This window comes from Chrysoperla carnea, chromosome 4 (genome assembly GCF_905475395.1).
Source record: "Chrysoperla carnea chromosome 4, inChrCarn1.1, whole genome shotgun sequence".
Classification (NCBI taxonomy): Eukaryota; Metazoa; Arthropoda; class Insecta; order Neuroptera; family Chrysopidae; genus Chrysoperla; species Chrysoperla carnea.
This window is the reverse complement of record NC_058340.1, coordinates 8058148-8072510: the sequence shown is the minus strand read 5'-3', so window position 1 is coordinate 8072510 and position 14363 is coordinate 8058148. Positions and strand designations below refer to the sequence as shown.

Genomic DNA, 14363 nt, shown 5'->3' with positions numbered 1-14363 from the left:
TTTCTGGAGATTCCTACATGAAATGCAAAGTATAATTGTTACGTTGGTAATTTTATTAAATTAAAACATCAGTTACAACTCAGATTCACAATTGTTATTTTGGTTTCTAAAAATACACCACACAAATACAATAAGAACACATCCATTTGTAAATTTAAAAAAAAAAATAAAAATATTGTTTATTTGATTTATAAAAAGTGTAAAATCTGTTGAGCCAGAGGCCGGATGAATATATTTATATTTTATATAAAATGCACCCGACGGGCATACAGGCAAGCAGCAAATGGCATGAAGGTGGCATTTAGCAGTTAGAAGAGGAGATTATTTAGGTTTTTTTTTTCTGTTATTATGTCGCCGTCGCGGCGCTGTAGTAAATGGATATGCATCCCAACAACATCATCTCATACACATATCTTTCTATATAGAAATTGTTGATGTTATAATTCGCCTTAGGACGTCCACACATAGTTCACATACATTAAGAAAATGGTGTTGTTGAAACCACACGTTGTGTATATCACATGGTTTCCTTTTTTACAATTGATATGTGTCCACATTTCAATAATTTATTTTATTTTCACATGTGGTTTTTATTCAATTTTATTTTATTTATTTTTTTGCTATCGATGTCCATTTCCAAAATTAATGGATGTATCCACAAATACATATACTAGTAAAATTTTTATACCTTTCGTTAAACAAGAAAAATAAGTTTAATCGAGGAAAATGCTTCAAACGAAAAAGGTAAAAATTTCAAAGCACCACATCTTATATGGGTATTCAATCTAAGTTTTTCGATTTAATTAAAACCTCACTCTAATTCATAACTGGCAAACATTAGGCGAGCACTTTAAAATAGAAAGTTGCTCTTTATAAAAAATTAAGTTCGAAAACTAAAACCCCGACAATTACAGAATCGCGCTCTTAAAAGTATGAAAAAAAGAAAATATTTTCAGCTGAAATTGTTATGATAAGTAAAATCAATACAGTCGAGGGGCCTCTAAGATTAAACAGATTTCCTCAGTACCAAAAAGACGATTGTACCAAAAATGTTTAAAATTGTCCAAAATATAAAATCCAATAGTTTTTTTAAATGTTTAATAAAGACAACATGGTTCCCGGGAGTAGGAAACTTCTGCCCTGACCCATGGGCGTAAATCAAAAAAGCACAAGCACTCACATATATGAAATTTTTCAGTACACTCAGACAAACATTTTCCACCGGCTCCCATAAAAATCTACTGACTAGGAGAGAATTCCTCAGTAAGACGGTTTTTTTTGGTTTCATTTCCTCGATTATTTGTTTCTAAAAATATTAATAATTTAATGTTTTCCACGGTTGAAATAATTTCTCGTAAATTTCACTTTTTCCAGCATTTTTTTATATGGAATTTTATTTATACACCGTTTGAGAAACTTTAATTGCTTAAAAAAATTTAATTATGTGTATGCGATGAAAATTGTTCTTAAATTTAAATTTACCGACAAATTGTAGGCAAATAACTCATCAACTGTTGTATATGTAGGTATACTTGTAAAGAATTTTGTATACATAAAAAAAAAATTAAATATTTAAAAACAGTAAAACGATTTCAACTTAAGCGATAAAAGATTTATTAGGAGCAGTGGTTGGTTCTGTGATATTATTTATTATAAATGTTTTCAAACTTAAGTGAATGTTGATTGATGTATAAATGTTACAATGTTTTAATAATTTAAAACAAATAATTGATTTAAAAAAAAAATAAAAATAACATGACTGTTAAAAATGTGAGCTGAAAACATGTCGAGTCCATGTTATATTTAGAGAGTTAATTATTCTAGATGTAAAAGTACTTACTTCTATGGACCGGCATTCCTTGGTGAGCCAAAACCCGAACCCCTTTACCAATGTTTTGCAAACCGTGATTTATCTGGCGAACCGTAATGCTGGTTGCATATAAAAATAAGCATCTAATTTACTTTGAATATCTATCTGTCTCATAATATGTACATTAGAAATAATATAGAGTAGTTGTAAAAAGGATTGATTTATTTTTGTATGAGGTTGGACTTAGTATAAATCAATTTTGATAATTTTAGAGGGGGGGGGGGTTGGTTGCCCGATTATTTAAATAAATAAATGGCTTTAAAAGTAGGTATATTTAACATTGGTCTTATGGGAAAACGGTAGATGGATGATATGTTTTCATAGATTTCTCAGAAACTAGTCAGTTTAAATTTAAAAAACTATTTAAATTAAAGTTAAAACTTTAATATATTATTGAAAACGAAAAAAACTCGTTGTGCCCGACTAATTAAGGATGTATGAGCCCGGTAGTGGGGACACAAATTAACAAATTGAATTTTGATGGTGAATTATTTTACAACTTGACAATATAAGACGAAAAGTAAGAATAAAATTTTTCGATATCTGGAGTAATTTTCAAAATATCGGAAATTGAATTTTTTTTTAATTATTTAGCTTTCGATATTTCGAAAACTAAGGAAGATATCGAAAAATTTTATTTTTATTTTTCGTCATGAAGTTATAACAAATTTCAACAAAGTTGAAAATAAGGTTCAAATAATTTCAGCCACAAGAACCTTAAAGCAATAGAAGTAAAAAATTGTAAAGTTGTTTTTACTTTAAATTAAATAAGATTTCCAATAGAGTTACTCTTGTGAGATCTCTAAGCCCCTACTAAAAAGAGGGATTGTGTGTCTGCCCGTGGAATCTTAGCTTCTAAACGGATAAACCGATTTTGATTTTTTGTTAGTTTGAAAGGTAAAAAAAAATCAAAATCGGTTCATTTATTTAGGAGCTACTATACCACAAACGAATCGATTTCGACCTGATTTTATGTCGAGGGGTTATTTAAATATTATAATATTTATCTTCAGTTGATTAAAAAATGAGAGGTAGGTAACTGTAATCTATAAAGATACCCACCTTTTTACGATCTATCCTAAGGAAAAAACTTGGTAAAATTAGGATTTGGATAACCATTAAAATAAATTTCACTAGGAAAATTAAGGAAATAAATAAAACAACAAAAACATAATACATATATTAATTTATTTCAATTTTTAGTGCAAAATTTTGATTATAATAATAATTCAAATATAATAATGACAATATTTAATAGTATATTTTCTAATAATTACAAATCACAGACATACTAAAAAAATACTATTTTCTTATTATGATAATTTTTCTCATTTCATACCTTCAATGTATTATTTTCATATATTAATCAGTATGACCAAACGTGGACGTATCAAAACCTATTCTGATAAACATTTTTTGAATGATATAAGGTATTTTAAAATCAAAATATCATGGTAAAAACAAATTGAAGCAGTTCGTCAGTCAGCGGTTGATTGGGCTCTAATTGGTAGCGCTGTTTCGTAAATTAAAGTGTATTAAAATCAATTTTCCAAAATAATAAATTTTCTATGACAGTGCGATAAAATCAGAACTCGACAAACAAAAATGAAAAGAGTTCTCTAAGTATAAAGCCTTTTTTCTTCAACAGTAAAATACATACTACTTACCTAATAATTGGTGATGACACTTTGCGGATTTAGATTATCTTGAATAAAGTTCTAATCTGATGATTTCACAGATTGTTCTGGAGTCTCAGATTGTTCATCCATTTAGGTTCTACGATGCCACAGACAGCCAGACAGATACACACACATAGCGGTTAAAGTTACAACACCCCTTTCTTTTGTTCGGGGGTGAAAAATATTGATAAATATATCTATTAAGAACTAGACGTATTGCAAATTTTTCAAAGATCAACGATTTAATGTTATTTGTTAAGATCTCTTCAATAAAATAAGTGGTTATACAACCCACCAGAAGAGATGCTAGCAAAAAAAATGGGCAAAAGTTCAGTTCGTAATTTATATATCTATCAATATTTTAATTCAAAATTTTTCGTATGTTTATAAAAAATTGATGCTGTGACTTTTGGATGAATTTCGAATTCAGAATCAGAGAGTCCAATAAAAAGAAAACGCTTGTGCCAAAAATGTTAACGTATATTAATGGAACCGCCCTTGGCCGCTGCACTAACTTTTATTTATTTTTTTTTGGTAAGTATTTTAAAAATAAATAAATAAAATTTATAGAAAATAATATTTTTTTCTTACTTTTAATATAATCTGAAAATTTTTTAAATTTTATATAAAAAAAATTCGAAAATATTTTAAAACAAATTGGATACGTGCAACGCAAATTCATACTTAGACACTCTATAATTTACATTTTAATGTATATTTTGAATGTTACATTAATATTACTTTTTTGTTTAAATTACATATAATTTGAATGTTAACGTCAATAAATTTTTTAATAAATTTGTCAAAATGTGTCTCTAAATATCACAATACAATTTATGATGTTTTTTAATGAGTTACTTAAATAAGTAATTTGTATGAAAAACTTTGTTTTGACGTCCATTAAGCAACATTATTTTGATAACAAAGCAAGTTTTTCAAAATTTCACATTTTGTTTAAAGCTATGCACGAACTTACAAAAATTACTGAGCGATTAAGAATATGAGCCTAGGTATAAGGAAAAACTAGGATGAGTGCTCTTTGATTCATACGGTACTTACAGGAGAACAAGTTCCTAATCGTCGCGTCGGGTAAAATTTCCCCTTTCGATTTATCTGCATATTCATGTTAGCGAGAAAAAGGATCAAGTGCAAACATCTACAGTTATTTATGTTTGGAAAAAGGCAAAAATGATCGAATAATTGATTTTTAGTTAAGAAGATTTTATGAGATGAAAAGATTTAAAAAAATTTTAAAAGTTGCCATTACATCCAGACAACACAAAAATGAGGCCGGCTAAAACGTAACTGTTAATGGCAACTATTTTTTAGCATGAATAAGTTTGACTTCTATTATTGGCATTGTGTAATAATAAAAAATATCGCTCAACATTTTATGTAGGTGTGTACAAACCACAAAAACAGATTGATTATTTATTTTTGACACTTCATTTTTATTTGAAATTAGCATTAACAAAGTATACAACAATTTTTAGAGATTTATTGCAAAAATTAATGCCGCTCTTCTTGAATTCTCAAAATATGATGTCGTGTTAATGGAAAGTGTGACATTTTAACGTTGTTGAAATGAAAAAGCACCTACTCAATATTTTATTATGTTCAATATGAATCTTTTAAAAAATAATAGCGACTTTGCATTTAAAATGTTTAGCTGCTAAATTTAACGTCAGGCGGGGACTGTAGAACCATAGTAATCTAAGTAACAAGTTTTAAGGAAAGGTTAATACCCCAACCAATTACTAAAACCATCGTTTCCTTTATTTATCCTCCAAATGCAGGTCTGATTGTAATATATTCACGGTCTAATACTTGACACTTAAATGTTTATAATTTTGCCGGTAAATGGAGCAAAAATTATCTTTCATTTTGGAACAAATAATTTATGTTTGGCACTTAACCAATAATTCTACGATAATTCATAATTTTCGTAATTGAAATGAAATAAATTTATTTCAATATTATAAATAAAAACTTCCTATGTTCGTATGGCTTTATTTATCGTTGAAAATATTAGAATTTTAATTTCGTATATAAAGAGTTATCACTTATAACAATGCTTAAAATAGTAACATAAATTTTAAGTACAGTTTTGTTATAGTATCAACTTTCAAACAATTTATATCATTGTGGAAATATTTATTCAAAAATGTACCTAAATGAAAAATATGTGAAAATTATTTGTGCATACACACTACGCAATAATTCAATATTTACAATAATTTTTATGTTTCAATTATGAATTCTACATCGCAGTGAAAATAAAAGTAATAAAAAACTTTTTTTTTAATTTTGGGGTTGCAACGAGATTGAAACCCATGGGCGTAGCTACCGCCGTATCAATGATACGGGGTCCCAGACTACAGAGGCCCTTAACGTGTGTAATATTTCATTCGAAATGCTTGGGTAGCTCAATTTCTGGTATGGAGATAGTGGAGATAGCTTATAAATATAAATATAAATAATTATTTTAATTTAATCTTCATATTTCATTTGGGCCTCAAACAAATTTTGATACAGAGCCCCTCCAAGGTGAGCTACGCCACTGTTGAAACCATTTTAAAAAAATCGAATTTACCGGTAAAAAACTTAAGAAATGTTCTATTTCTGAATAAAGCTTTCCACATAGCCCTTGTCAGCACCTACAGTACTGCACTTAAGACTGTTCTATACACCTTTTTTGATTAGCATGAAATCATTCTTTGATTGGCGTGAAATTTTTATAATTTTTTAAAGAGTTCTCTTAAATATTCATTGGCGGAGAAAAAATTTATAAAGAAAAGCGGTTTTCCAGATAAGAAGAGTTAAAGTTACAATTGAATTTCAATCACTGCGATTAGGTATACTCTTTAGTCCATCGATTTGTTTGGATATGTTATAGGCATTAATATTCAATCTGCCCTGGTTACTTTATTTTTCGAAAAACCTTTTAGTTTTCCCAATTTTCATTGTTCACACTCAGATTTTCTAATTCCACTGTACCTGAATGTGAACAACGAAAATTGGCAAAATTAACAAAATTTTCGAAAGTAACCAGGGCAGGCAGAATATGAATACCTATAACAAATCCATATTTTAAATCGATAGAGCAAGTAATACCTATTACATATTCAATTGTAACTATAATCATTTTTATCTGGAAAACCGCTTTGCTTTATAAAATTTTTTCCACCAATGAATAATTAAGAGGATTCTTTAAACAATTATAAAGTTTCACGCCAATCAAAAATGTGTATAGAACCGTCTTAAATGGTAAATAAATAAATAAAAAACGAATAAACTTTTTTTTCAACTATTGTATTTCTTTTTGCATTTTAAAAGCGCAATTAACTAATAATTTATGTATTATTTTAATAATGATTAATTATAATGAGAAATAAATAATATTATTATTTGATAAATATAATGATTTTTTGTGTGTATATGTTATTATATTATTTTTTAAATATAATTATTTGATTATAATCAAAATCACAATAATATAACGGAAAAAAAAAATACATTATGTATATTAGGTAATAATAGAAGATATTAATATAAATAAATTTAATTTATTTATTAGTATCTTTTAATTTATTTGTTGCGGAATTATTATCATCACAATTTGGTTTCTCTTGAGTTATCAGATCATTATTTAATAATAATTTAACAAGTGGATGATGCAAACCTTCTTCTGTTTTCATGAAATCTTCTAGTAACTGTAATTGAAAAAACAGGGAACAAACGTGTAAGTTTTACTTAATAAATGCTTGTAAGTTAATTTTATTATTAACGCGGTCACATAAGCTATGCGTACGAAGCGGTAACCAGATCAGGCCAGCGGAATAGTGTATATAACACCATAGGATTGGACTTTTCGATTATAAATTGACTACCAAAAATCATTCTAGCCGGCGCTAACTCAACACCTATTAAATTAACTCATCGTTTTGGGTATCGTTGGTCTAGTTGGTCGAGTTAGAACCGGTTGGGATGGCCCTTTTTTAATAATTACAACCTTACAAAACTTTGTACAAAATTACTATTATGGAAGATGTTTACCAAGTAGCATAGTGTAGTAGTTTTTAACTACAGGTTTTTACAAAGAGGGTAAGGTAACGGGGGGCACGTTTCTTTTTTAGAAAGTTAATTCAAATTTATTAATTCGAAACTTTACACAATAATAATGGAGGGTTAATGGAAAGTCAATTTGAATATCAACATACCGTTATTTAAGGGGTAGAAGGGTAAAAAACATGACCAAAAAGTGCTTTTTCAGTCGAAAACGCAACTAAAATTTTGGGATTTATCCTGGGTTCAATCGAAATTGAGTTTCATTCAAACTTGTTAAACTTTTTCTTGCAGTATTTTTGCACACAAATATTACTTGTTTTTTCAAGTCATGACGTCTGGGAATCAAACCGTAATTTTTTGACTGAAATCGAAACCTCGGTAAGGCTCTAATTATAGCTCATATAACTCGTCTTAAATATAATTTAATGTTCTTTATAAAGAAAGTAAAAAATTATCGGTTTTTTGTTAAATATATCTAATATTCCTAGTGTTCAGTTTATATCTAAGCATGGGACGAGTATGACAGAATACATAATACCAATGCATCTAAGAAAGAGGTGTTATATACATGTGTTGAAGCTTCTATACGCGTTGAGTTAGTTGAAAGACGCCTTGGAGTTGTAACACATACTTTTGCAATTTCATATAACATCTATAATATGTACCTCTTACTTAGATGAATTGCTTAACGCATGTTCTCTGTCATACTCGTGGTACACCTTCGCCTAGATGTAAATTGAACGATTAGTATAAATATCTCGATGTAAGTTATAACTGATATGAGAGTCTTATAAAATTTGATCACTAAGCCACTACTACAATAAATAAACTTACCACAAAAGACAGCTCCTGTTCAAGTATTTGCCGAGTATGTGGATTATCATAACAACAACCCAACAATGTTGGATATAAGATAGCTGATAACTTTGGTACGGAGAAGTAAGCGAATGGTAATGAACATAACTGTTGGAGAACGCTTGGAGCATATCCACTAACCAAAAGCATCTGTAACAAAAATTCAATAGTTAAACATTCTTATATTCAAAGTTAGCAAGTACCTAAAGCTGTATTTTTAACAGTACTATGAAGTATAAGGATGAATTTTTTTGAGACATAGTTATTGAAATAAATACCATCATTCTCGAAATAAAAGTAGTAGTAGTTTATTTCGAGTATCGTGGTATTTATTTCAATAACTACTATGAAGTACTTTCGAGCATAATATGGGGAAGGGAGCATAGTACACCACATGGTACATTATCGCAATATTTTTTATAAAATTTTTCCAAAATATCACAATTTAGTAATTGGTCAGGCTGTCAATTGTTGTACAGTTAAGGCAGTATTCTGGTCTAGAAATTAGACAAAATTTAGATTCTTTTCGGAGATACAGTAGATTTTCTGGTAACGAAGTTCGAATTGATCGCTCTGACCTTCAACCTTCTGCTGCTTCAAAAGAAGTCAAAATAGCTCGGTTAGCAGAAATAACTTTGCAATACATCTGAAGTAGAAGAAGGCCCAATATATAGATCTGGAATCCACATTTAGTAATATTATTATCTGAGTTACTCTACCGAAATTGTCTTTCAAACTTAAAACATCTTTTTTTTGAAACTACATTTTTCGAGGTGAATGACATGATATCTCAAGTTCTACTCGACCGATTCCTTTGAAATTTGGCGGAAATCTTCTTTATAAATCTCTCTATCGTCTGAATCTTGAATTATAAAAATCTAAATTAGATTATTTTAAAAAAATTCGAAATGGTAAATATTTTTTTTTTTTTTTTTATTTCGACACCAATTTGTAAATATTTTTCTTTGGTCTTCTAAGGAGAAAAGATAAATAGAATTTAAATTACGAACAAATTAATACATGAATCAATACTTCATTATTATTCACAACACCATGTAAGTTTTCCAAAAATTACGAAATGAACTTTTCTGAAAAGAGCGTAACTAACATTACTTTGCCACAAGTAGCGTACAGTTCGCGTCTTGTCTTAATTTTGAGACATCCATTTACAATTATGTTATTTTTGGTAGTAATTTTTTTATGAAATAAAAAAATAAAAACATTCAAAATAAGGGGAAAAATGATTATGATTATATTATTTTTATTATAGATTTGTATCGATTGTTGTTTAGACAGATATAAAATAAGCGATATTGAAAGGGCGTGAGAGGGTCACACACAACACAACACAATATTACAGTTACGCTTCTATCTACAATTAGAATGCACGTGCGCATTGTTCAATCACACCATCATATATAACATAACATAATTTACATTTTATTTCATCAAACATTTATTATTTATTACAATTGATAAAGAAAATAACAATTACTTAATTAAAGTATACAATAATTAATAATAATATCAATTTAATAATAATGTTATTATTTAGTAGTAGTCTATTATTATTCCATTCCCATAACTTTCTTCTATATTTTATGTTATTTATAAAATTAATTATCTATATATGTATTAATTTAGCACCATAGATGATATTGGTAATAATATGTACGCGATATGCATAAAATGTTGCACGATGGTCCGCTCAAAATAATGTTTTTACGTGAATTTATTCAAAAGCAAAAAAAAAAACTAGAAACAAGGAAGGTTTCGGCATCTAATTTTAAAAAAATATCAAAAGTGCTGGGGTCGCGTTAATTAACGCTATGTATACATAAAAAACCGATTTTTAGCCAATTCTCAGAAACCATCAACTGTATGAAAAATAGTTTCAAACAAAAATTGTCGGAATTTTTTTTTTTTTTTTGAAAATGTAGAAGCAATGTTGGACCGTTTTTGAAATAAACGGCACAGAAGATGTAGCGCTCAGCTATGCGTAACTTGGCGCATAGTCAATATTTATAAATATAAGGTAATAAATAATGATTTAAGTAGTGTTCAATCGATAATTAAGTGAAAAAAACGTATAATAGACAGGGTCGAGCGTGAATCACAGTCTATTATGCGGTTTTTTTTCATAATTTCCTTCTACAACTTTTATAATGAATGTTAATACGATTGAAGGCAAAAGAAACGAGATATTCACAAAAAAGATGATTTTCCAGACCTTTGAATCGAATATCTAAGAACCCGCACGCGTGACCATATGTGACTTTTGAGGCAACATTTATGCTATCAAAATAAAGGTTTGTACAAAAATTAAGCCTATTCCGTTAGATTCCGAGTTGAAACTCTAAGATGATTGCAGTAAAAAGAGATGGGCAACCTTTGAATGCAATCTTTAATTGCTTATAACTTCTTCGTTTTTTAATCAATTTTAATTTTACTTTTAAATTTTGTCATGGTATTAAGTCTAGTTTTACATTTTTATGGGTAATATGGCCAATTCGAAATCAGGATTATCCCCTATTAATTTGACTGAATTATGTACTCTTTTCAAATTCAATGATTATACTTTTCTAAGAAACAAGAAAATATTATTTATTGGTTACCACATTTACACCATTTAGTTTTTAGTTTGACCGCTAGCATAACTTTATATTAAAAAAAAATTAATTTAGCTAATAAAATTTTTTTTATTTCAACCAATAGAATTGACACATGAATATGCTTTTAAAAAAATATTTATGAGCAAGTCATGCGCAATTTTAATTACATATTATTATTATTATATGTTTGATTTTTACAACTTAATTGAAATGATAAATAATATTGATAATAGAAAAAAGTTAATCAATTATAATATTATTACACTAAATTTTATATAGTAACCTAAATATTTTGCAACCATGTATGTCCTCCGAATAATGAATAAACTGGAGATTTTTTACACCAACAGACGGTATTTTTAACCCCCCGAACTAAAAAAAAGGTGTTATAAGTTTGATCGCTATATGTGTCTGTCTGTGGCAGCGTAGCGCCTAAACGGATGAACTGATTTATCGTTTTCGAGATATCTGCCCCGCGGATATGCAACGGGCCAATATTTTGCAAACCATTTGTCAGACGATAAAATAAATACGATTTTCGTTAATTTTGGGTCAAAATGACCTTAGAAGATGATTTTCACTCAAATCGGAAAGGATCAAAATTTTCGATTTTTTCGAATTTTTACAAAGGGGTACCCCTTAAAAAAATCGTAAAAAATCGAAAAAAATTATTTGTCTCCAATTTGGATAAAAACCTGTTTTAAAGCTAATTTTAACCCTGCGAAAACAATCCCGTCTGTTAAAATACGATTAGATTTATCGTTTTCGAGATATCTGCCCCAAGGCTATGAAAAAGACCAATATTTTGGAAACCATTTGTCAGACGATAAAATAAATACGATTTTCGTTAATTTTGGGTCAAAATGACCTTAGAAGATGGTTTTCACTCAAATCGGAAAGGATCAAAATTTTCGATTTTTTCGAATTTTTACAAAGGGGTACCCCTTAAAAAAATCGTAAGAAATCGAAAAAAATTATTTGTCTCCAATTTGGATAAAAACCTGTTTTTAAGCTAATTTTAACCCTGCGAAAACAATCCCGCCTGTTAAAATACGATTAGATTTATCGTTTTCGAGATATCTGCCCCAAGGCTATGAAAAAGACCAATATTTTGGAAACCATTTGTCAGACGATAAAATAAATACGATTTTCGTTAATTTTGGGTCAAAATGACCTTAGAAGATGATTTTCACTCAAATCGGAAAGGATCAAAATTTTCGAATTTTTACAAAGGGATATACGTATTTTCTCAATGTCGTTACTAAGCAAATCTGTATCTGTATTTTAAACAAACTTATATTCGATATGAAAGAAAGTGTTTAAGTATATTGTCGATTTTTCAAAGGGTTTCAAATAGTAATATATAATTATTATTATTTGTTATTGAATTCATTTCATTAATGGGTGATATAAAAATAATTTACCTATAAACTATATGTAAAGCAATAAATTTTATTCTTTCAAATTTTATTACAAAAATAATAAAATCAAAAATGATCAAAATTTCAAAATGAAATATGAAAAAAAAAAAATCATGAATATAAAATTTTTTAATTTGTTGTAAAATAAAGAATAAACATCGTATAACTAACGTCCATTATTAACTGCCCTAAAAATAGGCATCAATTTTAAAAATTATAAAATTTTTAATAAAATAAAATTTTGGGGTTATTTTCTTTTTGATAGCTGCCAAACATTAATTTCTTAACCCAATAAATTATTCTAGGATTTTGATAAACTCAAAAATTAGAATTTAGCTTTGAAAATGGTCTGTATGGGGTGTTTTCAAACATTAAAATTGTTAATGTTTTTTTGGCGTTAAATGACTCCAAAAACCTTAAATAATTATATTTTATTCAAAAATTTTGAATATGACAAAAAAGAAAAATGATTTGAAAAAAACTGAACCCGGCTTGCACCTGACAAACTCTAGATCCTTAATAAGTCTTATTATATGTAAATATTTGGTTATAGGTAAAATACTTGAAAACAGCAACTTCATTTACCCAAACTTAATATAAAATAAATTTGCAAGCTTCCAACAATTACGAATTATTTTATACAGAGTGTCTCAGATTTCTACGTGGAAATTAGTTAGGCGATAGATTTCCCAAAAATAAACAGGAAAGTTTATATTCCGTTTAGTAAGTTTAGATTATTTTAGATTGAGTATTTAAAAATATAATTTTAAAACAGACAGACAAAAAAATTGTTTTTTTTATTACTTAAATAAAATATAATATGGAGCTTATAAAAAAGCAGTGGCGTAGTCAAGTTTTATTATGAACTTTAACAACTTTTAAGTAAAAACGGCAGGAGTTTAAAAACAAACAGTTTCATGTGAACTTTTCTACTCTTACTAACCGTATTTTTCATAAACTACACAAAATTTACAAAACTAAAATACGACTTGATGTCCAAGTCGAAAAAATAATGATTTCTTTAAACATATACGAATATATAAAATTAATTATCAATTTTTAAAGAGAAAATAAAATGATTCCATGTATTCTGTAAACTCGCTATCAGAGCGAGAAAAATATGCGGCATACACATATTTAAATACAAAACAAGTGAAAACAAACAATTGACTGAGTTAATTGTTGAAATACCATGCATGGTCAGTGTTGATTTCTTTATCACATTACACATACAAACATGTGACACATACATAACTGATAATCAAGTATAGTACATATTATAAAATTTCCGCCTAATTGGCGTCCTCACGGGTAAACAGTGATGTTTACGAAAAAATGTTTCAAACAAAAGTTGTTTAATTTTTGATAAGGAACATTTTCGACATTTAAACTTTTGTTCTATCTCTAACGGTTTAAAAGATGGGTCATACGGACCCAACACCCAATTGACCTACGATGCTCATTTACGAACATGACCTCACTTTTTACGTCCTGAGTACGCTGTGAAAATTTCATCTCGATATCTTTTTTCGTTTTTGAGTTATCGTGTCCACAGACGGACGGGCGGGCGGACAACCGGAAATGGACTAATTAGGTGATTTAGTGAACACCTATGACAAAATTTTTTTCCTAGCATCCTTATTTTTAAGCGTTACAAACTTGGGACTAAACTTAATATACTATGTATATTTCATATATACATGGTATAAAAATATATACATATAAAGAATTATTATATTACGGTTGAGAGAAGGAAATACAGAAAAGCCAATCATTATCAACCATGCACATAACCAATAGCAACAACAAAAAAGGTATTGAATGAATTTTTATTCCAAACTTGTACGTATTAAAGAAA

General features: G+C 28.2%; 1 protein-coding gene across 1 annotated transcript in view; it reads right to left on the bottom strand.

Moving 5' to 3' along the window:
* Nucleotides 1-14363, bottom strand: part of LOC123297786 (S phase cyclin A-associated protein in the endoplasmic reticulum) — a 101473-nt gene that overhangs the window by 15533 nt on the left and 71577 nt on the right. The window contains exons 11-12 of the mRNA XM_044879569.1: nucleotides 8452-8622; nucleotides 7149-7262 (exon numbers count right to left, since the gene is read on the bottom strand). Of these exons, the coding sequence (XP_044735504.1) occupies nucleotides 7149-7262; nucleotides 8452-8622 (285 nt within the window). The remainder of the gene's footprint in view (nucleotides 1-7148; nucleotides 7263-8451; nucleotides 8623-14363) is intronic.